Genomic DNA, 27,520 nt, shown 5'->3' with positions numbered 1-27,520 from the left:
ACCGGCCTGTATTGGGAAGGGTTAGTATCAGCCTGTATTGGGGAGGGTTAGTACCGGCCTGTATTGGGAAGGGTTAGTACTGGGGAGGGTTAGTCCCGGCCTGTATTGGGCAGGGTTAGTACCGGCCTGTATTGGGGAGGGTTAGTACCGGCCTGTATTGGGCAGGGTTAGTATCGGCCTGTATTGGGGAGGGTTAGTCCCGGCCTGTATTGGGCAGGGTTAGTATCGGCCTGTATTGGGGAGGGTTAGTCCCGGCCTGTATTGGGCAGGGTTAGTCCCGGTCTGTATTGGGCAGGGTTAGTATCGGCCTTTATTGGGCAGGGTTAGTCCCGGCCTGTATTGGGGAGGGTTAGTCCCGGCCTGTATTGGGGAGGGTTAGTACCGGCCTGTATTGGGGAGGGTTAGTCCCGGCCTGTATTGGGCAGGGTTAGTACCGGCCTGTATTGGGCAGGGTTAGTACCGGCCTGTATTGGGGAGGGTTAGTATCGGCCTGTATTGGGCAGGGTTAGTATCGGCCTGTATTGGGGAGGGTTAGTACCGGCCTGTATTGGGGAGGGTTAGTACCGGCCTGTATTGGGCAGGGTTAGTACCAGCCTGTATTGGGCAGGGTTAGTATCGGCCTGTATTGGGGAGGGTTAGTACCGGCCTGTATTGGGCAGGGTTAGTACCGGCCTGTATTGGGGAGGTTTAGCCCCGGCCTGTATTGGGCAGGGTTAGTATCGGTCTGTATTGGGCAGGGTTAGTCCCGGCCTGTATTGGGCAGGGTTAGTATCGGCCTGTATTGGGGAGGGTTAGTACCGGTCTGTATTGGGGTCAGGTTGGTGAAGTGAATGTGTTGTTTAGTTGAATTTGTTACCAGGTGGGGAATGTTCTTTGCCGGTCGGTGTAATGTCGATGTCCAGTCGCCACTCACCAGGCACAGCATCCTCTGGACAGGGGTCATTATCCAATCGCATCAGTCCCGTCTGCTCATTATTGTTGTCACAGACAGATGTGACAGCTGCCAGCCACCATCCTGTATCGGGGCACAAATCGAATAAGGAGGGCAAAGCAGTGAAGAAATCTCAAAATGACCAACCCATCAAATTGAAGTAAAACCCAAATAATATGAGGTTTGCAGTGGTGAGAATAGACATTGCATTCAGCTTTCCGAGCAAGCGTCTCAAACAGCCCCGTTTATCAGCCCCCCTTTGGCACAGGGGTCAGCTCGAAGTAGGTCCGCTTGCTGCTCTGATCCACAGCCACAGACAAGGCCTCAAACTAACAGAGGGCCACTGACTGACGTCATCGTCACTGACATCCACTCAGCAAACACCAGGAAAATACCCACCCCCATTGTCAACATCAACAAAACCCACCCTCTCCTCTGTCAAGTCCAACGCCCACTCCCCAGAAACACTCCTTCTCACCCCCCCGACCCCCAGTAAATCTCCACTGACAGACCATCAATGTCAATCTCTCGAGACACCACCTCCTTGTGTGAAAGATAGGAAAACGTGAAGCTTCAATGCCCCCCCCCCATGTTCTCCCCGTACCCAGTGGGACCTCGCGGGGCTCAGAATCGGCATCAGGCGTGCCCCAGTCTCCTTGACCCATTCATTGGCACAGCGATTGTGATCGGGGCAAAGGGGAGCTGCAGAGACCCTGGGGAGGAGGGAGGGAGGGGAGGGGGAAGAGGAGAGGAGGGGAGCGGAGGGTGAGGGGCAGGAGGGCGGGGGAGGAGAGGGTGAGAGGCAGGAGGGCGGGGGACGGGAGGGTGAGAGGCAGGAGGGTGGGGGAGGGGAGGTTGTTTTGGGGCACACCCCAGTCAATAGGGGCCATCCTGATGACACATGATTGGCCAATGATGCCAGGTGCAAAGGTCACATGGTGCAGTATCTCAATTAATCATTGGCTACTGGATCCCCTCACTGCCAGAACCTCATCAATACCCAGAATAAACCATCAATTAATTGGATAAATGTCTTTTTGATTTGGATTCATTTACAATTAAATGTTTGCGCCTCTTTAAAAGATGGTTACATCATCATGCTGACTGAACCATTCAGTAAAGGGGAGGGGTGTTACCGTCACTTTGCGCTTCCACCTCAGTCGCTGCACATACTCCCTCGCTGACTGCGTTCCCCTGGAACAGACACAACAGTGATAGCATTGGACATTCCTCCTCCCTGCTCACGTCAAACTCCCCAACACACAGACCCGTAACCGACCCCGGTACGCACTCTGACCCGTAACCGACCCCGGTACGCACTCTGACCCGTAACCGACCCCGGTACGCACTCTGACCCCTAACTGACCTCGGTACGCACTCCGACCCCGGTACGCACTCTGACCCCTAACTGACCTCGGTACACACACTGACCTCGGTACGCACTCCGACCCCGGTACGCACTCCGACCCCGGTACGCACTCCGACCCCGGTACGCACTCCGACCCCGGTACGCACTCCGACCCCGGTACGCACTCCGACCCCGGTACGCACTCCGACCCCGGTACGCACGCCGACCCCGGTACGCACTCCGACCCCGGTACGCACTCCGACCCCGGTACGCACTCCGACCCCGGTACGCACTCCGACCCCGGTACGCACTCCGACCCCGGTACCCACACCGACCCCGGTACCCACACCGACCCCGGTACGCACTCTGACCCCTAACTGACCTCGGTACGCACACCGACCCCGGTACGCACACCGACCCCGGTACGCACTCCGACCCCGGTACGCACTCCGACCCCGGTACGCACTCCGACCCCGGTACGCACTCCGACCCCGGTACGCACTCCGACCCCGGTACGCACTCTGACCCCTAACCGACCCCAGTACACACACCGACCCGTAACCGACCCCGGTACGCACACTGGCCCGTAACCGACCCCGGTATGCACACCGACCCCGGTACGCACACCGACCCCGGTACACACACCGACCCATAACCGACCCCGGTACGCACTCTGACCCCTAACCCAGTACGCACTCCGACCCCGGTGGGCACACCGACCCCGGTACGCACACCGACCCCGGTACGCACACCGACCCCGGTACGCACACCGACCCCGGTACGCTCACCGACCCTGGTACGCACTCCGACCCCGGTACGCACTCCGACCCCGGTACGCACACCGACCCCGGTACGCACACCGACCCCGGTACGCACACCGACCCCGGTACGCTCACCGACCCTGGTACGCACTCCGACCCCGGTACGCTCACCGACCCCAGTATGCACTCCGACCCCGGTACGCACACCGACCCCGGTACGCACTCCGACCCCGGTACGCACACCGACCCCGGTATGCACTCCGACCCCGGTACGCACACCGACCCCGGTACACACTCCGACCCCGGTACGCACACCGACCCCGGTACGCACACCGACCCCGGTACGCTCACCGACCCCGGTACGCTCACCGACCCCGGTACGCACTCCGACCCCGGTACGCACTCCGACCCCGGTACGCACACCGACCCCGGTACGCTCACCGACCCTGGTACGCACTCCGACCCCGGTACGCACTCCGACCCCGGTACGCACACCGACCCCGGTACGCACACCGACCCCGGTACGCACACCGACCCCGGTACACACACCGACCCATAACCGACCCCGGTACGCACTCTGACCCCTAACCCAGTACGCACTCCGACCCCGGTGGGCACACCGACCCCGGTACGCACACCGACCCCGATACGCACACCGACCCCGGTACGCACACCGACCCCGGTACGCTCACCGACCCTGGTACGCACTCCGACCCCGGTACGCACTCCGACCCCGGTACGCACACCGACCCCGGTACGCACACCGACCCCGGTACGCACACCGACCCCGGTACGCTCACCGACCCTGGTACGCACTCCGACCCCGGTACGCTCACCGACCCCAGTATGCACTCCGACCCCGGTACGCACACCGACCCCGGTACGCACTCCGACCCCGGTACGCACACCGACCCCGGTATGCACTCCAACCCCGGTACGCACACCGACCCCGGTACGCACTCCGACCCCGGTACGCACACCGACCCCGGTACGCACACCGACCCCGGTACGCTCACCGACCCCGGTACGCTCACCGACCCCGGTACGCACTCCGACCCCGGTACGCACTCCGACCCCGGTACGCACACCGACCCCGGTACGCTCACCGACCCTGGTACGCACTCCGACCCCGGTACGCACTCCGACCCCGGTACGCACACCGACCCCGGTACGCACACCGACCCCGGTACGCACACCGACCCCGGTACGCTCACCGACCCTGGTACGCACTCCGACCCCGGTACGCTCACCGACCCCGGTATGCACTCCGACCCCGGTACGCACACCAACCCCGGTACGCACTCCGACCCCGGTACGCACACCGACCCCGGTATGCACTCCGACCCCGGTACGCACACCGACCCCGGTACGCACTCCGACCCCGGTACGCACACCGACCCCGGTACGCACACCGACCCCGGTACGCTCACCGACCCTGGTATGCACTCCGACCCCGGTACGCGCTCCGACCCGTAACCGACCATATCGTCCCTTTTGAGTGGAGTTCCAACTCTGAGATCCTTTGGGACTTGGGTGGATCCCGCAAAGCAGGGAGGCTGGTGGGAATCCCGCTGCAGGCTGCCGGAATCCCGCTGGAGGCTGCTGGAATCTCGCTGGAGGCTCTCCCGGGACTCTCTGGCTGTGTTGTGCTCTCCCTCGAGTGCAATGTAGCAAGAGAAGCCCGTTCAAAGACTCTCTTTCCTTTTACTCATGTTTTTTTTTTACCCCTTTCTTTTCCTCTGTGTTTGTCTGTGTCTGTCTGTGTGTGTGTGTTGGGGGGGGGGGGGGGGGGGGGGAGTTAAAGCGGGAATTAGCTGATAGTTAACCAGTTGGATTTTCTGCCTATTTCATCATTATTCCTGTTATAAATAAACAATGATTGTGTTTACAGTTACAAACCTGGTGACTAATTACTGACTTTGCGAATGTTTAAAGCAATTGTTGGTTAATTCACTTGTGTTGTGACTCTGGGGCAGTGGGGCTGGAACTGACCGGGGACTCGCCCTGGGTGGCGGAACAATAATAAATCTGAAATTGATAGATTTTTGTGACCAAAAGGGGTTTGCGAGCAGATCGATGCATAATTTATGAGTTCATAAAGAAAGTTATTCAGGAAAATGGCACAAAGGCAGGAATCTGAGTGAAAGCAGATTGGCCACAATCTCATTGTATAGCAGAACAGGATTGAGGGGCTGAATAATCTTTCCCATTCCTCCGCCCCGACTCCACCCCCCCACGCCCCACCTCCACCCCAGCCCCCCGCCCCCCCCTCCGGCTGCACCCCCTCCGGCTTCACCCCCTGCGGCTGCACCCCCTGCGGCTGCACCCCCTGCGGCTGCACCCCCTCCGGCTGCACCCCCTCAGCCCCCCCCTCCGGCTGCACCCCCTCCGGCTGCACCCACTCCGGCTGCACCCCCTCCGGCTGCACCCCCCCCGCCCCCCCCTCCGGCTGCACCCCCTCCGGCTGCACCCCCTCCGGCTGCACCCCCTCCGGCTGCACCCCCTCCGGCTGCACCCCCTCCGGCTGCACCCCCTCCGGCTGCACCCCCTCCGGCTGCACCCCCCCCGCCCCCCCCCCTCCGGCTGCACCCCCTCCGGCTGCACCCCCTCCGGCTGCACCCCCTCCGGCTGCACCCCCTCCGGCTGCACCCCCTCCGGCTGCACCCCCCCGCCCCCCCCCTCCGGTTGCACCCCCTCCGGCTGCACCCCCCCCCCCCCCCCTCCGGCTGCACCCCCTCCCCCCCCCTCCGGCTGCACCCCCTCCGGCTGCACCCCCTCCGGCTGCACTCTGCTTACCTCAGCATCTTGATCTTTAAGGTGGGTCATGGCTAGCGTGGCGTCCGCACCCTCCGCTGCTGATTCCTGCAAAGTGGATGAGAGGAGCTCAGGTCTGAGTGGAGTCGATGCAGCGCAGACCAGGGGGAGAACCCACTCGACTGTCCACTCACCCCACCCTCCTCCCAGGACTGGAGGCAAATCCTGCCCCACCCTCAGCACCACCACACCCAACATCCGCACCCCCCCAACACTCCCCCAACAGCCCCAAACATCTCCAATACCCCCCAACACCCCCCAACATCCCCCCAACACCCCCCCCAACATCCCCCAGCACCCCAAACATCCCCAACACCCCCCAACATCCCCCCAGCACCCCAAACATCCCCAACAGCCCCAAACATCTCCAACACCCCCAACACTCCCCCAACAGCCCCAAACATCTCCAACACCTCCCAACATCCCCCCAACAGCCCCCCAACATCCCCCAGCACCCCAAACATCTCCAACACCCCCCAACACCCCCCAAACATCTCCAACACCCCCAACACCCCCCAACATCCCCCAAACATCTCCAACACCCCCCAACACCCCCAAACATCTCCAACACCCCCAACACCCCCCAACATCCCCCAGCACCCCAAACATCTCCAACAGCCCCCAACACCCCCCAAACATCACCAAGACCCCCAACACCTGTCCCAACAACCCCTCACAGCAGCCCCACAGACACCCACAATTAGTTCCCAGAGGAGGACGTTGGGGGGAGTGTGGATAGTGTAAACACCTTCCCAACGCACTCCCCCAAAACGCACTCCCCAACGCACTCACCCCAACGCACTGCCCTCAACACACTCCCCCAATGCGCTCAACGCGCTCATCCCAACGCACTTCCCAATGCACTCCCCCAATGCACTCTCTCCTACGCACTCCCCCCAACACGCTCCCCAATGCGCTCACCCCAACACACTCCCCAAACGCACTCCCCCCAACACGCTCCCCAATGCGCTCACCCCAACACACTCCCCCAACGCAGTCCCCCAAACGCACTCCCACCAACACACTTCCCAACATATTCCTTAATGCATGCCCCCCAAAGCACGCCTACTGTGTCTCAGACATGACAGGGATAAAGTCAAATCGGGTGCACAACTGAAAGATGAAGGAGCCTCACCTGCACATCGTCCTCTTCCTCCTCAGTGACTGGGAGCCTAACATGCTCCTCGGCAACACCATCAAAAATGTCCTCTGGACCTGTCGCCACGTAGGAGCCAGACATCGAAGAGATTGTGTCTGTACTAACCTGAGAGGAAGCCATTGACATCACTGACTGAGCCAGACTGCTGCTGGCATCTGAGATAGAGGGAGAGGGAAAGAGGGTGATGGCAAAAGGGAGACACAGAGGCAAGGAGAGGGAGAGATAGGGATGAGAGAAAGATTAGAGAGAAAGGGGATGAGAGAGTGAGCGATACAGAGATGGAGAGGAGGGCGGGGGTGAGAGAGCAGAGCAGTGAGAGATAAATAAACATCTCAGAAATGCTGTTTGTTCCCAATTTACAGAGCGACCCAGGCTGGGGACAGAGACTTTGCCAAGGGGGTCACACAGGGGTGGGAGGGGCAAATATTTTGGGCTATATTTGTGTCCCCATTTACTGGGGTTGGGCGGAGCTGTGGTTGCTGAGTGCAGCCACTGGCCTGAGGCTGATTATCGGGATACAGGGAGCACCTCATCCAGAGAGGCCAACGTCTGGGCTCTGGCTCAGAGAGGGAGCTCACACTGCAGTGCGTAGGATTGGAGATAATGTCAATCTCCCTGGGAGTGTCTCAGAAACCAACAAAGAGGAATCAAAAAGTTGAAAAAAATAAAATAAAATACAAGAGTAAACTGGCCAATAATGTAACAACAGACTGTCAGCTTCGAGAAGCACAAACAGAGAAAGAGAATAGCTTATTCGAATCAGAGAATTATCCTAGGGCTGGGGAAATGCCACCCACAGTGAACTATTATTTTGTGTCTATCTTCATAGTAAAAGACACAAGTTTCATTCAGAAGTGGATGATAAACTCGGGGAAATTAATATCAAGAAAAGAAATATCTGACAAGTTTAAGGGATTAAAATGTGACAAATCCCAGTGACTGATGGCCTGCACCCAGGGTTGTAAAGGAGATAGCTACAGAAATAGTGGATGTGCTGGCTGTGATTTTACAGAATGCATTGGATTTGGGAACTGTGCCAACAGTGTGGAAATTGGAAAATGTTACTCTGATTTGCAAGAAAGGAGGGAGGGAGAAAGAAGGAAACTACGGACCCCTTAACTGAAATCAGTTGTTGAGAAAATGTTGGAATCCATCACGAAGGAAGTGTTATCAATGAAGCTGGAAAAGAATAGTATGATTAGAGTCAACATAATGTTATGAAAGGGAAATCTTGTTTACTGGACTTTTCTGAAGATGTAACTGGTAAGGTAGATAATGGGGAACCAGTGTACTGGGCCGGGATTTCCAAAAGGCTTTTGATGAGGTGCCACACAGAGGCTAATAACTGCACATGGAGTTGGAGGTAATATATTGGTATGGCGAGAGGATTGGCTAACAGTTAGGAAGCAGATGGAGGGCATAAATGGGACTTTTTCAAGTTGGCAGTCTGTGAATAGTGGAGTACCGTAAGGGACAGTGCTGGAGCCTCTATATTAATGAAGAGACAGAGTTAAGTACCAAAGTTTGCTGATGATACAAAGCTAGGTGTAAAGGTAAGCTGTGGGGAGGACACAAAGAAACTATAAAAAGATATCGACAGGTTTAGTGAATGGGAAACAAGATGGCTGATGGGGGAAGGTTATTTACTTTGGTCAAAAAAATAGAATAACAATATTTTTCCAAGGTGAGAAACTACTAGGAATTGCTGCTCACTGAGATTTGGGTGTGCTCATACGAAGGAGGACAAAAAATTAACACACGGACGCAGCAAGCAATTAAGAAATCAAATGAATGGTTTGCCTTTATTGCAAAGGGACTTGGGATTACAGGAATAAATAATTATTGGTAGAGTTGTACAGAAGTTTCATGACACTGTATCTGAAGTAGTGTGTGCAGTTTTTGTTAAGAATTGGGTAAAATTAAGATTAAACAATGAAAGTGGGAGAAAATATAAAGGGGAATTGATAAATTTAGCTGTCTCATGGGGTGTTTTGATTTGTGAATTAGCAAACCAGTGAGAAAAACAAGTGTTTACCGATGTGACCAGGGGAGAATAATGGGGTGTAAAATAGGTGGCTTCAAAGTGGGAGAGATAAGCGAATTAGCACTTCTATGCTAAAAACTGGGGCCACAGGGTGAGTAACATCAAATGATATAGCACAGTGGTTAGCACTGTTCCTTCACAGTGCCAGGAACCAGGTTCGATTCCCGGCTTGGGTCTCTATCCATACAAGTCCCACAAGTTCCAAAAGGCGTGCTTGTTGGGTGAATTGGACATTCTGAATTCTCGTTCTGTATACTCGAACAAGTGCCGGAATATGGCAACTAGGGGATTTTCACAGTAACTACACTACAGTGTTAATGTAAGCCTACTTGTGACATCAATAAAGATTATTATATATTCACAACATAATAACTGGAGAAAGGGATACAGTAGAGGCAGCTACCATCAAAGCCACACCCAGCTGCAGAAAACACTCTCCCCTGAAATCAAGTTATTGCTAAAAGATGACTGGTTAAAATCCCCAAAACTCGAAGAGAGAAGATTACGCCTTCACTGAAACTGAAGACCGTTTCCCCAAATATGGACAAATAACCCGGGCGTGGTAACTATCTGCTGGATTTAGCTGATAGTTATATAATAATGGATGTTGTTTAGGAAAAAGGGGCATCTCACAGTTCAGGAAACGTAGGTAGTTGGAGTGTTGTTGTAGTGTGTTATAGTTGTTCCTGCAGTGTTTTTCTTTTCAGTTAATAAATATTCTTTATTAATTAATCACAAAATGACTAGACTATTCCTCCCCGGTTTGCATATCTTTTCTCATAGTACACCAAATTGCAAATATACACCATGAAGAACCGGTGTCCCAAGTTACCCTTCTGGGTGTTGGGATACTCTCACATTTAACATCAGCGGGGTGCTTAACACTTTGCTCTCCACATTTATGAAAAAATAAGGTAACGGTAAGGAAAAGTCGCCATAGTCCCAGATGACCACAGACTGCTTCCCCCTTTGAGGGGGGGAGAGCTGACTGGTGGTGATTAACCTGAGGGTCACCACACCTCAGGCGAGAGGCAAGGTTGAGAAGGTGGGCCTTCATGAATCGAGAAAATATACTTGTATTGGAGATGGTACAGCAAAGGTTCACTAAATTGGTCCTGGGGTGAGGGGGTTGCCCTATGATGGAAGGTTGAGTAAATTAGATCGATTTTCTCTGGAGTTGGGAAGAACGAGAGGTGATCTCACAGAAAGGTACAAAATTGTGAAGGGGCTTGATAGGATAGACACTCAGATTGTTCCCACTGGTTAGAGAATCTAGAACACGGGGCACAACACTGTATGTTCTATGTTCTATGTTAATCTCAGGATAAGGGGGCCGGACATTGAGGACCGAGATGAGGAGAAATTACTTCAATTAGAGGACTGAGAATCTTTGGAATTCTCCACCCCAGAGGATTGTGGGTGCTCCACCACTGAACACACTGAAGACCGAGATTGGTAGATTTTTGGTTTCTCAGGGAATCGGGGAATATGGGGAATGGAATGAGGCCCAAGATCAGCGAGAATCGTATTGACTGGCAGATCAGACCACACGGCTGAAACCCGCTCCTGTTTTGGTGTCCAACACGGTTTCGAATAAAGGGCAATTTTCATGATCCAGAAATGTTTGAGGAATAAAACCAGGTTTTACATTACCTTCAGGTGATGTAATGGTGGAGGAAAGTGGGGTTCCTGTACACGAGGACTGGTCCACGGCTCCAGACGACGAGAGGGTCAGGTTTTCACTCTCAGGAGTTACACCAGAATCCTGAGGAAACACAGATCAGATCAAGGACAGCACATCAGAGAGCGTGGCATCATGGCACGCACAAACAATCACACATTTAAACCCACTGCTAAACTCAGTATTAAACACAATTTAGCCGAATTCCTTGAAATCAGCATGGCCTGTGTTTATCTTGGGGTTTCGAGAAGTCTGTTATTGTTTTGGGATTTAGAAGGGAATGTGTTTTGAGGGGGGTTTTCAGGGGCTGGGATCATTATGAACTGCATTTCTCTTCGAGTCTGTGTGGCCTGCATTTATCGTGGGGATTGACGGGCCATGTTAATCTTTTGGTTTTCAGGGGCGTGATTTTGCTAAAAGGAAACGTGCGCGCGTTTAGCTGCGTGTTTCCCGGCGCTTGCAGCGCAGAGAAACACAACGCTACAAACACCACTCGCATTAGATAAGGAACCTCTGCAGGGAAGGTGTGGCCGAGGCTGCACATACTCCCTGTTTCTACACCGAGGAGCTCCGCTCGCCACAGCCCCTCAGTGGAGTGAGAGATTGGGACACCATTTTTAAATGGCCGATCTCGAAGGGCCCTGGTTTCTTGGCAGTGGCACCTTGGCAGTGCCACCTGGGCACGTTGGCAGTGCCAGGCTGGCACTCAGGTGATGCCCCTGTGAGGCCCGCCGATACGAGCTCCCTTGCTATTGGGCGGAGGCTCATCACCCACGGCTCATAGAATCACCTATTAAAAGCCGGCCCAGATTGGGACCGGCATTATCAGGAGTGCCGGTTGGGACCTTTGTGCACTGTGCCATGTTACAGTCTCTTCTTTTGACTTAAAATAAATTGTAGTTTGGATTTTCCTTCTTAGGTCTCCTGAGAGTTTTTGCCCACATTATAATCCATTTGCCAGATCTTTGTCCACTCACTTAACCGATCTACCTTTGTAGCTTCCTTACGTCCTCTTCACAACTTACTTTCCGATATATCTTTGTGTCGTCAGCAAATTTAGAAATCAATCCCTTCACCAAATCACAGAATAAGAGTGCAGAAGCGGGCCCTTCAGCCCATTCAGTCCACACTGATGCATGAATGACACCTCACCTGCCGACCTAATCACATTTGTTCCGAATTTGTCCAAAGCATTTATATAAATTGTAAAAGGTTGAGACTCCAGCACTGATCCCAATGGCACACCACCCGTTACATCCTGCCAACCAGACAATTACCAGACAACTCCACTTCCTGTTCCCACACAGAGAGTGGTGGGTGTGTGGAATGCACTGCCAGCAGAGGTGGTGGAGTCAGAGTCATTAGGGACATTTAAGTGACTCTTGGACAGGCACATGGACAGCAGTAAATTGAAGGGGTGTAGGTTAGGCTGATCTTAGATTAGGATAAATGGTTGGCACAACATCGTGGGCTGAAGGGCCTGTGCTGTGCTGTACTGTTCTATGTTATACTACCAGGTCAGGACCGCTAATGATATGCAAACAGTGTTTACTGTACGTGCGGAGTGAAACGCATTGACGCCGCTGTCGAGGTGATGGAAAATTGCCATTTGGCGTCAAATCGTCACCCACCGTTGATTTTGGCGTTCAGACCTATTCCCCACCCAATCGCGTTTCATCATTTTGGCGGCAGCCACGGGGAATCTCGCCTTTTGTCTTTAGCATTTCTCATTTCAACCCAAACCGCTTCTACATCCTAGTTTCCTGAACTCCGGTCTTCCCGCTATATTGTGCGAATACCATCAATAATTATCCATTTACACCCTCCACCTTTTCTTAATTTCCTCTCCTTCCAAAATGTCACACAACCCTCAATATTCAGGTCCCAATCTGTCACCCTGTAGCCATGTCTCTGTAATGGTTATCAAATTGTATTTAATCATTTGTGTTTGCACTATCAGCTCATCACTAGGTGTGTTTAGATACAGAGCTGTAACGTTTTGGCTTTTTATTTTCTTTGTAGCATTCAGCCTTACCTTCTGATATAATCTTTGATTTGTCCCCTCTGTCCCTTCCTGTTTATCATCTCCCATATTAGTATCTTTCTCTCATGCCTTGTCTTTACTCTTTAGTTGACCACATCTTCCCAGATTTGATTCTTTGCCCCCACCATTTAGTTAAAAACTCTCTCTACTTGTCTAGCTATGCAGCTCACGAGAACACCAGCCCCAACACGGTTCAGGTGTAGACTTCCCAACGGTACATATCCCACTTTCTCCTGTACTGGTTTAGATTTTGCCATGCTTAACTTGTCGTTTTATATAGCTTGGCCTGTGGATATATTGCCGTTATTTTGGTCTGCATTTATCTTGCAGGGCAGGTGTTTATCTTGGGGTTTGTGGCCTGTGTTTATTTTGGAGTTTAGCAGGTCTGCATTTATCTTGGGGTTCAGAGGGCCTGCGTTTATCTGATGGCAACTAAAACTGATCCACGTTTTTTGGGACAATACCTCAAGTTCCTGAGTGTTTGGTTTTCTGGGGGACACTATCTCCCCATCGCTGAAGGATTTCTCTTCATCTTCCTCGTGAAGAATGGAGGAGTTCTGTGATAGCGACCTTGAGAGAAAGAGTGAATTCTGTCAGCAGAGAGAGAAAGCGAGAAGGAGAAAGTGACAGAGAAAGTGAGGGAGAGTAAGCAGGTGAGTGAGAAAACTGAGAGAAAGCGAGAGAGAGAGAGAGAGAGAGAGCGAGAGAGAGAGAGACTTTTCATACCTTTCAGTTGGGAATGAAGGTTTTACTTACTTGGAAGTGCTTCTTTGCACCTTGAAGCCTGGTTTGGCACTGTCACTTGTTCTGTCCAGCGGAGACAAGGTGCACACAGGAAGAGTGTGTCCATCAGGCCCAAACGAAGGCAGATGAGTGGGAGCATGACCATCTCTAATCAGGCGAATGGGAGGGGCTGATGGTGAAGGAACGAGGGGGCCATTCAGCGCCTCCAGCAATGAGACAGCCTCGTATCCCAAGGGGATGTGATCAGAGGACTAAGGAAAGAAGGAGAATAGATTTTCAGTCACCAAACCAACCAACACAACAGCTAAATCCTTCAACAGCTGGAAATCTGAAATAAAAACAACAAAAGATACTACAAACACTCAGTGGGTGGAGAGAAACAGAGGCTGCATCCTCCAGCAGCTGGCATCGCAACACAACCCAACCCAACACAACACAACTCAACACAACACAACCCAGCCCAACCCATCTCAACACAACCCAACCAAACACAACCCAACACAACCCATCTCAGCTCAACCCAACGCAACTCAACTCAACCCAACTCTACCCAACTCAACACACCCAAACACAACTCATTTCAACACAACTCAACACAACACAACCCAGCCCAACCCATCTCAACACAACCCAACCCAACACAACACAACTCAACACAACACAACCCAGCCCAACCCATCTCAACACAACCCAACCCAACACAACACAACTCAACACAACACAACCCAGCCCAACCCATCTCAACACAACCCAACCAAACACAACCCAACACAACCCATCTCAGCTCAACCCAACTCAACTCAACTCTACCCAACTCTACCCAACTCAACACACCCAAACACAACACATTTCAACACAACTCAACACAACCCAACCCAGCCCAACCCAACACAACCCAACTCAACCCATCTCACCTCAACCCAACGCAACTCAACACACCCGAACACAACTCAACACAACCCATTTCAACACAACCCAACCCAACTCAACTCAGCCCAACTCAGCTCAACTCAACCCAGTTCAACCAAACTCAACTTAACTCAACCCAACCCAACCCAACTCAACCCAACTCAACCCAACTCAACCCAACTCAGCCCAACCCAACACAAGCCAACACAGCCCAACAACTCAACACAGCCCAACCCAACTCAGCCCAACCCAACTCAGCCCAACTCAGCCCAACTAAAACAACCCAACCCAACACAACCCAACTCAACCCATCTCACCTCAACCCAACGCAACTCAACACACCCGAACACAACTCAACACAACCCATTTCAACACAACCCAACCCAACCCAACTCAGCCCAACTCAACTCAGCCCAACCTAGTTCAACCAAACTCAACTTATCTCAACCCAACCCAACTCAACCCAACTCAGCCCAACCCAACACAACCCAACACAGCCCAACTCAACACAGCCCAACCCAACTCAACCCAACTCAACACAACTGAGCCCAACCCAACTCAGTCCAACTCAGCCCAACTAAAACAACCCAACACAGCCCAACTCAACGCAACTCAGCCCAACTCAACACAACCCAACACAGCCCAACTCAACCCAAACCAATCCAACCAACCCAACTCAATTCAACCCAACTTAACTCAACTCAACTGAACCCAACACAATTCAACCCAACCCAATTCAACGTAACGCAACTCAACTCAACTGAACCCAACTCAACATAACCCAACATAACCCAACACAATTCAACCCAACTCAACTCAAACCAACTCAACCCATCTCACCACAACCCAACTCAACTCAACACAACCCAACCCAACTGAAATCAACCCAACTGAAATCAACCCAACCAACTCAACCAGACTTACCACAACCTAACTCAACTCAACTCAACCCATTCCAACTCAACTCAACTCAACCCAACCCAACTCAACTAAACTCAACTCAACCCAATTCAACCCAGACCAACTGAATCCAACCCAACACAACACAACCCATCCCAACACAACTCAACTCAACCCAACTCAACTCAGCCCAACTCAACACAACCCAACCCAACCGAACTCAACTCAGCACAATCCAACTCAACCTAACACAACCCAACACAATTCAACTCAACTCAGACCAACTCAACCCAACTCTGCCCAACCCAACACAGCTCAACTCAACACAACCAACCCAACCAAACTCAACTCAACCTAACACAATTCAACTCAACTCAATTCAACCCAACTCAAACCAACTCAACCCAACTCAACCCAACTCAACCCAACTCAACCCAACTCAACCCAACTCAACACAACACCACCCAACACAACCAAATGCAACACAACCCATCCCAACTCAACTCAACCCAACAGAAATCAACCCAACCCAACTCAACCCAACTCATCACAATGCAACTCAACCCAACCCAACCCAACTGACTACAACCCAACCCAACACAACCTATCCCAACCCAATCCAACTCAACTCAACACAACCCACACAAACTCAACACTACCCAGCCCAACACAGCTCAACTCAACCCAACTCAACCGAACCCAAATCCACCCATCCCAACCCAACACAACTCAACACAACACAACCCATCCCAACTCAACTCAAATCAACCCAACTCAACTCAACACAACCCAAGGCAACCAAACTCAACTCAGCTCAACCCAACTCAACTCAACCCAACACAACCCAACTCAATTCAACTCAACACAACCCAACTCAACTCACCCCAACTCAACTCAAACCAACCCAACTCAATACAACTCAACTCAACACAACCCAACTCAATTCAACTCAACACAACCCAACTCAACTCAACCCAACTCAACTCAAACTAACCCAACTCAATTCAACACAACTCAACTTCAACACAACACAACCCAACTCAACCCAACACAACCTAACTCAACTCAAACCAACTCAACTCAAACCAACCCAACTCAACTCAACTCAACCCAACACAACCCACCCAACCCAACACAACACAACTCAATTCAACCCAACTGAACGCAATTCAACCCAACTCAACACAACACAACCCAAGGCAACCAAACTCAACTCAGCTCAACCCAACTCAACTTAACTCAACCCAACACAACCCAACTCAATCCAACTCAACACAACCCAACTCAACTCACCCCAACTCAAACCAACCCAACTCAATACAACTCAACTCAACACAACCCAACTCAATTCAACTCAACTCAACCCAACACAACCCAACTCAACTCAACTCAACTCAACTCAAACTAACCCAACTCAATTCAACTCAACTCAACTCAACTCAACACAACACAACCCAACTCAACCCAACACAACCTAACTCAACTCAACTCAAACCAACCCAACTCAATTCAACTCAACTCAACCCAACACAACCCAACTCAACTCAACCCAACTCAACTCAAACCAACCCAACTCTACTCAACCCAACTCAACCCAAACCAACTCAGCTCAATTCAACCCAACACAAATCCACTCAATTCAACCCCAACTCAACTCAACCCAACTCAACTGAATCCACCCCAACTCAACAAAACCCATCCCAACCCAACTCAACGCAACTCAGCCCAACTCAACACAACCCAACACAGCCCAACTCAACCCAAACCAATCCAACCAACTCAACTCAATTCAACCCAACTTAACTCAACACAACTCAACCTAACTCAACTCAACCCAACACAACTCAACTCAATCAAACACAACTCAACTCAACCCAACACAACTCAACTCAACCCAACTCAACGCAACCCAACTCAAACCAACCCAACCCAACTCAACTCAACTCAACTCAAACCAACCCAACTCAACCCAACTCAACTCAACACAATCCAACTGAATCCAACACAACCCAACACAATTCAACCCAACTCAACTCAACTCAACACAACCCAACTCAACCAAACTCTACCCAACTCAACCCAACCCAACCCAGCTCAACTCTAACCAGCCCAACCCAAACCAACCCAACTCAACCCAAACCAACCCAACTCAACTCAATCTAAATAAACTCAACTCGTTTTCAACCCACCTCAACCCAATTCATGCCAACCCAACTGAATCCAACCCAACACAACCCAACTCAACTCAACTCAACCCAACTCAACCCAACCCAACGCAACTGAACTCAACTCAGCCCAACTCAACACAACCCAACACAACCCATCCCAACTCAACTGAAATCAACCCAACCCAACACAACCCAACTCAATTCAACTCAACTGAACCCAGCTCAACCCAACTCAACTCAAACCAACTCAACTCAACCCAAACCAACTCAGCTCAATTCAACCCAACACAACTCCACTCAATTCAACCCAACGCAACCAAACTCTACCCAACTCAACCCAACTCAACCCACCTCAACCCAACTCAACCCAACTCAACCCAACTCAACCCAACTCAACCCAACTCAGCCCAATTCAACATAACCCAACTCAACTCAAACCAACCCAACCCTACTCAACTCAACCCAAACCAACTCAACCCAACCCAACCTAACCCAACTCAACACAAACCAACCCAACCAAACTCAACTCAACCCAAACCAACTCAGCCCAATTCAACCCAACACAACCCAACTCAAATCAAACCAACCCAAGCCAACGCAACTCAACCCAAACCACTCAACTCAATTCAACCCAACACAACTCCACTCAATTCAACCCAACGCAACCAAACTCTACCCAACTCACCCCAACCCAACCCAACTCAGCGCTACTCAACACAACCCAACACAACCAACTCAACTCAACCCAAACCAACTCAGCTGAATTCAACCCAACACAACTCCACTCAATTCAACCCAATCCAACCCAACTCAACTCAACCCAAACCAACTCAGCTCAATTCAACCCAACACAACTCCACTCAATTCAACTCAACTCAATTCAACCCAACTTAACTCAACTCAACTCAACACAAGTAAACACAACCCAACTCAACCCAGCTCAACCAAACCGAACTCAACCCAAACCAACCCAACCCAACTCAACTCAATCTAAATAAACTCAACTCGTTTTCAACCCAACTCAACCCAATTCATGCCAACCCAACTGAATCCAACCCAACCCAACACAACCCAACTCAACTCAACTCAACTCAACCCAACTCAACTCAACTCAGCCCAACTCAACACAACCCAACACAACACAACACAGCTCAACTCAACCCAACTCAACCCAACCCAAATCCACCCATCCCAACCCAACACAACTCAACACAACACAACCCATCCCAACTCAACTGAAATCAACCCAACTCAACATAACCCAACACAACCCAACTCAATTCAACCCAACCCAACTCAAACCAACTCAGCCCAACTCAACACAACCCAACTCAACTCAAACCAACTCAACTCAACCCAAACCAACTCAGCTCAATTCAACCCAACACAACTCCACTCAATTCAACCCAACGCAACCAAACTCTACCCAACTCAACCCAGCTCAACCCAACTCAACCCAACTCAGCCCAACTCAGCCCAATTCAACATAACCCAACTCAACTCAAACCAACCCAACCGTACTCAACTCAACCCAAACCAACTCAACCCAACCCAGCCTAACCCAACTCAACACAAACCAACCCAACCAAACTCAACTCAACCCAAACCAACTCAGCCCAATTCAATCCAACACAACCCAACTCAAATCAAACCAACCCAGGCTAACGCAACTCAACCCAAACCACTCAACTCAATTCAACCCAACACAACTCCACTCAATTCAACCCAACGCAACCAAACTCTACCCAACTCACCCCAACCCAACCCAACTCAGCGCTACTCAACACAACCCAACACAACCAACTCAACTCAACCCAAACCAAGTCAGCTCAATTCAACCCAATACAACTCCACTCAATTCAACTAAACTCAATTCAACTCAACTCAACTCAACTAAACTACAACCCAACTGAACCCAACTGAACCCAACTGAACCCAACTCAGCCCAACGCAGCCCAACTCAGCCCAACTCAGCCCAACTCAACCCAACTCAGCCCAACTCAGCCCAACTCAGCCCAACTCAGCCCAACTCAGCCCAACTCAGCCCAACTCAGCCCAACTCAGCCCAACTCAGCCCAACTCAACCCAACTCAGCCCAACTCAGCCCAACGCAGCCCAACTCAGCCCAACTCAGCCCAACTCAACCCAACTCAGCCCAACTCAGCCCAACTCAGCCCAACTCAGCCCAACTCAGCCCAACTCAGCCCAACTCAGCCCAACTCAACCCAACTCAACCCAACTCAGCCCAACTCAGCCCAACTCAGCCCAACTCAGCCCAACTCAGCCCAACTCAGCCCAACTCAACACAACCTAACTCAACCCAAACTTACTCAGCTCAATTCAACACAACTCCACTCAATTCAACCCAACACAACCAAACTCTACCCAACTCAACCCAACCCAACTCAACTCAAACCAACTCAGCCCAACTCAACACAACCCAATTTAACTCAAACCAACCCAACCCAACCCAACTCAACCCAAACCAACTCAGCTCAATTCAACCCAACACAACTCCACTCAATTCAACCCGATGCAACCAACTCTACCCAACTCAACCTAACCCAACCCAACTCAACTCAAACCAACCCAACCCAACCCAATCCAACTCAACTGAACCCAAACAAACTCAACTCGTTTTCACCCGAAACAAAATTCAACTCAATTCAACCCAACTCAACCCAATTCAACCCAACCCAACTGAATCCAACCCAACCCAACTCGACTCAACCCAACTCAACACAGCCCAACTCAATTCAACCCAACTCAACTCAATTCAACCCAACACAACTCAACACAACCCAACTCAACCCAACTCAACCCAACTCAATTCAACCCAACCCAACTCAATTCAATTCAATTCAACCCAATCCAACTCAACTCAACCCAATCCAACCCAATCCAATCCAACCCAACACAACTCAATTCAACTCAACTCAATTCAACCCAACCCAACACAGCCCAACTCAATTCAACCCAACTCAACTCAATTCAACCCAACACAACTCAACACAACCCAACTCAACTCAACACAACCCAATTCAACCCAACTCAATTCAACCCAACTCAACTCAATTCAATTCAACCCAACTCAACTCAACCCAAACCAACTCAGCTCAATTCAACCCAACACAACTCCACTCAATTCAACTCAACTCAATTCAACCCAACTTAACTCAACTCAACTCAACACAACTAAACACAACCCAACTCAACCCAGCTCAACCCAACTCAACTCAAACCAACACAACCCAACTCAACTCAACCCAAACCAACTCAGCTCAATTCAACCCAACACAACGCCAACCAATTCAACCCAACCCAACTCAACTCAACCTAAACAAACTCAACTCGTTTTCAACCCAACACAACACAACTCAATTCAACCCAACTCAACCCAATTCATGCCAATCCAACTGAATCCAACCAACCCAACACAACCCAACTCAACTCAAACCAACTCAACACAACCCAACGCAACTGAACTCAACTCAGCTCAACCCAACCCAACTCAACCCAACCCAACTCAATTCAACCCAACTCAACTCAATTCAACCAAACCCAACTCAACTCAACCCAATTCAACCCAACTCAACTCAACCGAACTCAACACAACCCAATCCAACCGAACTCAACTCAATTCAACCCAACACAACACAACTAAACACAACGCAGCTCAACCCAACTCAACACAACCCAACACAACCGAACTCAGCTCAGCTGAACCCAACACAACCCAACTCAATTCAACCCAACTCAATTCAACCCAACTCAACTCAATTCAACCCAACTCAACCCAACCCAACTCAACTCAACTCAACCCAATTCAACCCAATCCAACTGAATCCAACGCAACTTAACTCAATTCAACCGAACTCAACACAACACAACTAAACACAACCCAACTCAACCCAGCTCAACCCAGCTCAACCCAGCTTAACCCAACTCAGCCCAACTCAGCCCAACTCAGCCCAACTCAGCCCAACTCCACACTACCCAACTCAACTCAAACGAACCCAACCCAGCTCAACTCAACCCAAACCAACTCAACTCAATTCAACCCAACTCAACTCAACACAACCCAACTCGACCCAACCCAACTCAGCCCAACCCATCCCGACTCAACTCAACCCAACTGAAATCAACCCAACCCAACTCAACCCAACTCACCACAACCCAACTCAACCCAACTCAACTCAACTCAACTCAACTCAACCCAACCCAACCCAACTCAACACAACTCAACCCAATTCATGCCAACCCAACTGAATTCAACACAACCCAACACAACCCAACCAAACTCAACTCAACCCAACTCAACACAACACAACGCAACTGAACTCAACTCAGCTCAACCCAACACAACCCAATCCAACACAACCCAACTCAATTCAACCCAACTCAACTCAATTCAACCCAACCCAACTCAATTCAACCCAACCCAACTCAACTCAACCCAACTCAACGCAACTCAACCCAATTTAACCCAACTCAACTCAACCCAACTCAACACAACCCAACCCAACCGAACTCAACTCAATTCAACCCAACTCAACCCAACACAACACAACTAAACACAACGCCGCTCAACCCAACTCAACTCAACCCAACCCAATTCAACCCAACTCAACTCAACCCAACCCAATTCAACCCAACTCAACTCAACCCAACGCAATTCAACCCAACTCAACTCAACCCAACTCAACACAACCCAACCCAACCGAACTCAACTCAATTCAACCGAACTCAACCCAGCACAACACAATTAAACACAATTAAACACAACGCAGCTCAACCCAACTCAACACAACCCAACGCAACCGAACTCAGCTCAGCTGAACCCAACCCAACACAACCCAACTCAATTCAACCCAACTCAACTCAACTCAACTCAACCCAACTCAACCCAACCCAACACAACCCAACTCAATTCAACTCAATTCAACTCAACCCAACTCAACTCAACTCAACTCAACTCAACTCAATAATTAATAAGGGGTGGTGTTATGTTCTAGCTAAGCAGGTCATGGAACATCTTAGTGTGATTTGGATTGGCAATTAATGGGAGGAGCCAGGTCAGTCTTTAGTTTTGGCAGGTTGTAGTAGGAATTGAGTCTGACAAAACACAAGGATGTTCAGGATGTTTCGAAAGGGTATTTCTCCAAAGGTCTGAACAAAGTACAGAAAATAACCCTGAAATCTAACTTTATTCATGAGTGGATTTTGAACTGTATTGGGTTGCTTACTTGGAATATATAGAATGGCAGGTGCAGATAGTGAGTTAAAGTCTTTCCTTTTATTAAGGGGCTGGTTTAGCACAGTGGGCTAAATCGCTGGCATGTAATGCATAACACAGCCAGCAGCGCAGGTTCAATTCCCGTACCAGCCTCCCCGAACAGGTGCCGGAATTTGGCGACTAGGGGCTTTCACAGTAACTTCATTGAAGCCTACTTGTGACAATGAGTGATTATTATTATTATTTAAGAACTCTTTAACTATTCATTGCAAAGCCATTCATTTGATGTTAATGTGGTTAATTCTGTGTTTAAATTAAAGTTTGTATTAATATTAAAGATACCCATTGGTCAGAGTGATCGATACCCATTGATCAGAGTAATCGATACCCATTGATCAGAGTAATCGATACCCATTGGTCAGAGTGATCGATACTCATTGGTCAGAGTAATCGATACCCATTGTGCAGAGTAATTGATACCCATTGGTCAGAGTGATCGATACCCATTGGTCAGATTAATCAATACCCATTGGTCAGAGTAATCAATACCCATTGGTCAGAGTAATCAATACCCATTGGTCAGAGTAATCAATACCCATTGGTCAGAGTGATCGATACCCATTGGTCAGAGTAATCGATACCCATTGGTCAGAGTGATCGATACCCATTGGTCAGAGTAATCAATGCCCATTGGTCAGAGTAATCAATACCCATTGGTCAGAGTAATCAATACCCATTGGTCAGAGTAATCAATACCCATTGGTCAGAGTGATCGATACCCATTGGTCAGAGTAATCGATACCCATTGGTCAGAGTGATCGATACCCATTGGTCAGAGTAATCAATGCCCATTGATCAGAGTGATCGATACCCATTGGCCAGAGTGATCGATACCCATTGGTCTGAGTGATCGATACCCGTTGGTCAGAGTAATCAATACCCATTGGTCAGAGTAATCAATACCCATTGGTCAGAGTAATCGATACCCATTGATCAGAGTAATCGATACCCATTGGTCAGAGTAATCGATACTCATTGGTCAGAGTCATCGATACCCATTGGTCAGAGTAATCGATACCCATTGGTCAGAGTGATTGATACTCATTGGTCAGAGTAATCAATACCCATTGGTCAGAGTAATCAATACCCATTGGTCAGAGTGATCGATACCCATTGGTCAGAGTAATCAATACCCATTGGTCAGAGTAATCGATACCCATTGGTCAGAGTAATCAATACCCATTTATCAGAGTCATCAATATCCATTGGTCAGAGTAATCGATACCCATTGATCAGAGTAATCGATACCCATTGGTCAGAGTAATCAATACCCATTGGTCAGAGTAATCGATACCCATTGGTCAGAGTGATCGATACCCATTGGTCAGAGTAATCGATACCCATTGGTCAGAGTAATCGATACCCATTGGTCAGAGTAATCAATGCCCATTGGTCAGAGTGATCAATACTCATTGGTCAGAGTGATCGATACCCATTGGTCAGAGTAATCAATACCCATTGGTCAGAGTAATCGATACCCATTGGTCAGAGTCATTGATACCCATTGGTCAGAGTAATCAATACCCATTGGTCAGAGTAATCGATACCCATTGGTCAGAGTAATCAATACCCATTGGTCAGAGTAATCGATACCCATTGGTCAGAGTCATTGATACCCATTGGTCAGAGTAATCAATGCCCATTGGTCAGGGTCATCAATGCCCATTGGTCAGAGTAATCAATGCCCATTGGTCAGAGTAATCAATACCCATTGGTCAGAGTGGTCAATGCCCATTGGTAATATCACTCTCCTGTTGTGAAGTATTCTTTCCTCACAGTTTCATAAATAGAAAAATTGTTCAGGGTCTGGTCCAGTACCTTTTTTATTAATTTGTAAATTTAACCACTTCATTTTTTTCCAATTAAGGGGCAATTTAGCATGGCCAATCCACCTACCCTGCACATCTTTGTGTTGGGGCGTGTGTGGCCCACGCAGACACGGAGAGAATGTGCAAACTTCACACGAATCAGGGCTAGGATTGAACCCAGGTCCTCCGCATCGTGAGGCAGCAGTACTAACCACTGTGTAACCGTGTCGCCCTGGTCTGGTATCCTAACACCGTGGTCAGGAACCCGCTCCCAACACTCTCCAGAACATATTCCCACGTCCCAGACCTGCATCAGGACGATGGGGCAGTGAACACATCCCCTTTGCTGCAATCAACCCACCGAATGATCATCAGGCTCAGAAATCTGTGATGCGATAATTGGATTGTAGCCACTGGGTGTCAGAGGGTCCACTTTCTTCCTCATTGCTCTGATCTGCAGGAGAGCACGGAATGCTGTTACAGAGAGAGAGAGAGAGAGAAAGGTCTCGGTGAACGGTATCCCTCACTGAGACCCCGAAACCGCAGGTCAACATTCCTTAAATTCCTTCCTCCCCTTCACATAAACATCCACTTCCCTTGGAATATTACCCCAGCGACCCCCTGAAACTGAGAGGGGACAGGGAGCAACATGGATTTCTGAAAGGAACAAATGGGTTACAGAGGGGAACACACTGGAGGGAATGCACTGGACACTGGGGGGAACACACTGGAAGGAATGCACTGGACACTGGGGGGAATGCACTGGACACTGGGGGGAACACACTGGACACTGGGGGGAACACACTGGACACTGGGGGGAACACACTGGACACTGGGGGGAACACACTGGACACTGGGGGAAACACACTGGACACTGGGGGGGACACACTGGACACTGGGGGGAACACACTGGACACTGGGGGGGACACACTGGACACTGGGGGGAACACACTGGACACTGGGGGGAACACACTGGACACTGGGGGGAACACACTGGACACTGGGGGGAACACACTGGACACTGGAGGGAACACACTGGACACTGGGGGGAACACACTGGACACTGGGGGGAACACACTGGACACTGGGGGGGACACACTGGACACTGGGGGGAACACACTGGACACTGGGGGGAACACACTGGACACTGGGGGGAACACACTGGACACTGGGGGGAACACACTGGACACTGGGGGAACACACTGGACACTGGAGGGAACACACTGGACACTGGGGGGAACACACTGGACACTGGGGGGAACACTATGTACTTACGCAGCCGGCAGATTGGACAGTTGTTGGCCTGGTAGCGCAGGGTGTCTGCACAGGCATTGCACAGACACAGGTGACGACAGGGGAGAATGAGGGTGTCCCGGACGTCTGACAGACACACGACACACTCAGCACTGTTATCACTGTGCTCATCATCTGCTCCCTGCACAAGGAGAAAAGAATAGTGAGAGAGTGGAAACACAGATTAGAGAGTGGGAGGGTGAGAAAGAGGGGAGAGGAGGGGAATAGGAGAGGGGTAAAGGGAGGGTGCAGGGGAGGATGAGTGAGGGGTTTGTGGGAAGGAGGATGGGTCAGTGAGTGGAATGGAAAGAAAGAGTGAGGGGAAGGTGAGGAGAGGGGCGAAGATGGGTGGGACGGGGAGAGTGAGGGGAGTGGATAGGAGGGGGGTGGACAGTGAGGGGAATGGAGCAGATCTGGAGGGGTGGGGAGGGTGAGGAGGGCAGGGGGAGCAGGAAGGGGAGGGTGAAGGGAGAGTGAGGGAAGGGTGACGGGGAGGAGGGCGAGTCGAGGGTGAGGGGGAGGAGGGGGAGGGAAGGGTGAGGGGAGCGGGGGGGCAGGGAAGGGTGATGGGAGCGGGGGAAGGGTGAGGAGAGCGGGGGGTGAGGGAAGGGTGAGAGGAGAGGGGGGATGGGGAAGGGTGAGGGGAGCGGGGGGAAGGGTGAGGGGAGCGGGGGAGGGGAAAGGGTGAGGGGAGCGGGGGGAAGGGTGAGGGAGCGGGGGAGGGGGAAGGGTGAGGGGAGCGGGGGGGAGGGGTGAGGGGAGCGGGGGGGGAGGGTGAGGGGAGCGGGGGGGAGGGTGAGGGGAGCGGGGGGGGAAGGGTGAGGGGAGCGGGGGGAAGGGTGAGGGGAGCGGGGGGAGGGGGAAGGGTGAGGGGAGCGGGGGGGAGGGTGAGGGGAGCGGGGGGAGGGGGAAGGGTGAGGGGAGCGGGGGGGAGGGTGAGGGGAGCGGGGGGGAGGGTGAGGGGAGTGGGGGTGCGGGGGAAGGGTGATGGGAGCCGGGGGGGAAGGGTGAGGGAAGCGGGGGGGTGGGGGGAGGGTGAGGGGAGCGGGGGGGGCGGGGGAAGGGTGAGGGGAGCGGGGGGGGAGGGTGAGGGGAGCGGGGGGGGCAGGGGAGGGTGAGGGGAGCGGGGGGCGGGGGGAGAGGGAGGGGGGGGGGGCGGGGGGTGGGGGGATGGTGAGGGTGGCGGGGGGGAGGGTGAGGGGAGTGGGGGGGGAAGGGTGAGGGGGGCGGGGCGGATGGTGAGGGGAGTGGTGGGGGCGGGGGGGGGAGGGTGAGGGAGTGGGGGGGGAAGGGTGAGGGGGGCGGGCGGATGGTGAGGGGAGTGGGGGGGCGGGGGAGGGTGAGGGGAGCGGGGGGAGGGTGAGGGGGAGCGGCGGGGGCGGGTGAGGGAGGGTGGAAGGGTTGAGGGGCGTGGGCGGGGGGAAGGGTGAGGGGAGGCGGGGGGAGGGTGAGGGGGGCGGGGGGAGGGTGAGGGGAGCGGGGGGGCAGGGGGAGGGTGAGGGGAGCGGGGTGGGGGGGAAGGTGAGGGGAGCGGGGGGAGGGTGAGGGGAGCGGGGGAGCGGGGATGGTGAGGGGGCGGGGGGGCGGGGAGAGGGTGAGGGAGCGGGGGGGCGGGGGGAG

At 51.6% G+C, this 27,520-nt stretch overlaps 1 protein-coding gene across 3 annotated transcripts in view; it reads right to left on the bottom strand.

Moving 5' to 3' along the window:
- rnf157 (ring finger protein 157) overlaps positions 1 to 27,520 on the bottom strand; it is a 94,464-nt gene that overhangs the window by 14,444 nt on the left and 52,500 nt on the right. For 2 of the 3 annotated variants that reach the window (XM_038777315.1, XM_038777316.1), the window contains exons 10-18: positions 25,883 to 26,042; positions 24,969 to 25,081; positions 13,539 to 13,777; positions 13,247 to 13,352; positions 10,711 to 10,822; positions 6,990 to 7,168; positions 5,837 to 5,902; positions 2,068 to 2,125; positions 914 to 1,015 (exon numbers count right to left, since the gene is read on the bottom strand). In XM_038777315.1, the coding sequence (XP_038633243.1) occupies positions 914 to 1,015; positions 2,068 to 2,125; positions 5,837 to 5,902; positions 6,990 to 7,168; positions 10,711 to 10,822; positions 13,247 to 13,352; positions 13,539 to 13,777; positions 24,969 to 25,081; positions 25,883 to 26,042 (1,135 nt within the window). The remainder of the gene's footprint in view (positions 1 to 913; positions 1,016 to 2,067; positions 2,126 to 5,836; positions 5,903 to 6,989; positions 7,169 to 10,710; positions 10,823 to 13,246; positions 13,353 to 13,538; positions 13,778 to 24,968; positions 25,082 to 25,882; positions 26,043 to 27,520) is intronic. The other variant, XM_038777317.1, reaches the window with a different exon arrangement.

The sequence above is a fragment of the Scyliorhinus canicula genome, chromosome 18 (genome assembly GCF_902713615.1).
Source record: "Scyliorhinus canicula chromosome 18, sScyCan1.1, whole genome shotgun sequence".
In the NCBI taxonomy this organism is placed as follows: domain Eukaryota; kingdom Metazoa; phylum Chordata; class Chondrichthyes; order Carcharhiniformes; family Scyliorhinidae; genus Scyliorhinus; species Scyliorhinus canicula.
The sequence above is the reverse complement of the archived record's forward strand: the minus strand, read 5'-3'. Positions and strand labels throughout refer to the sequence as shown.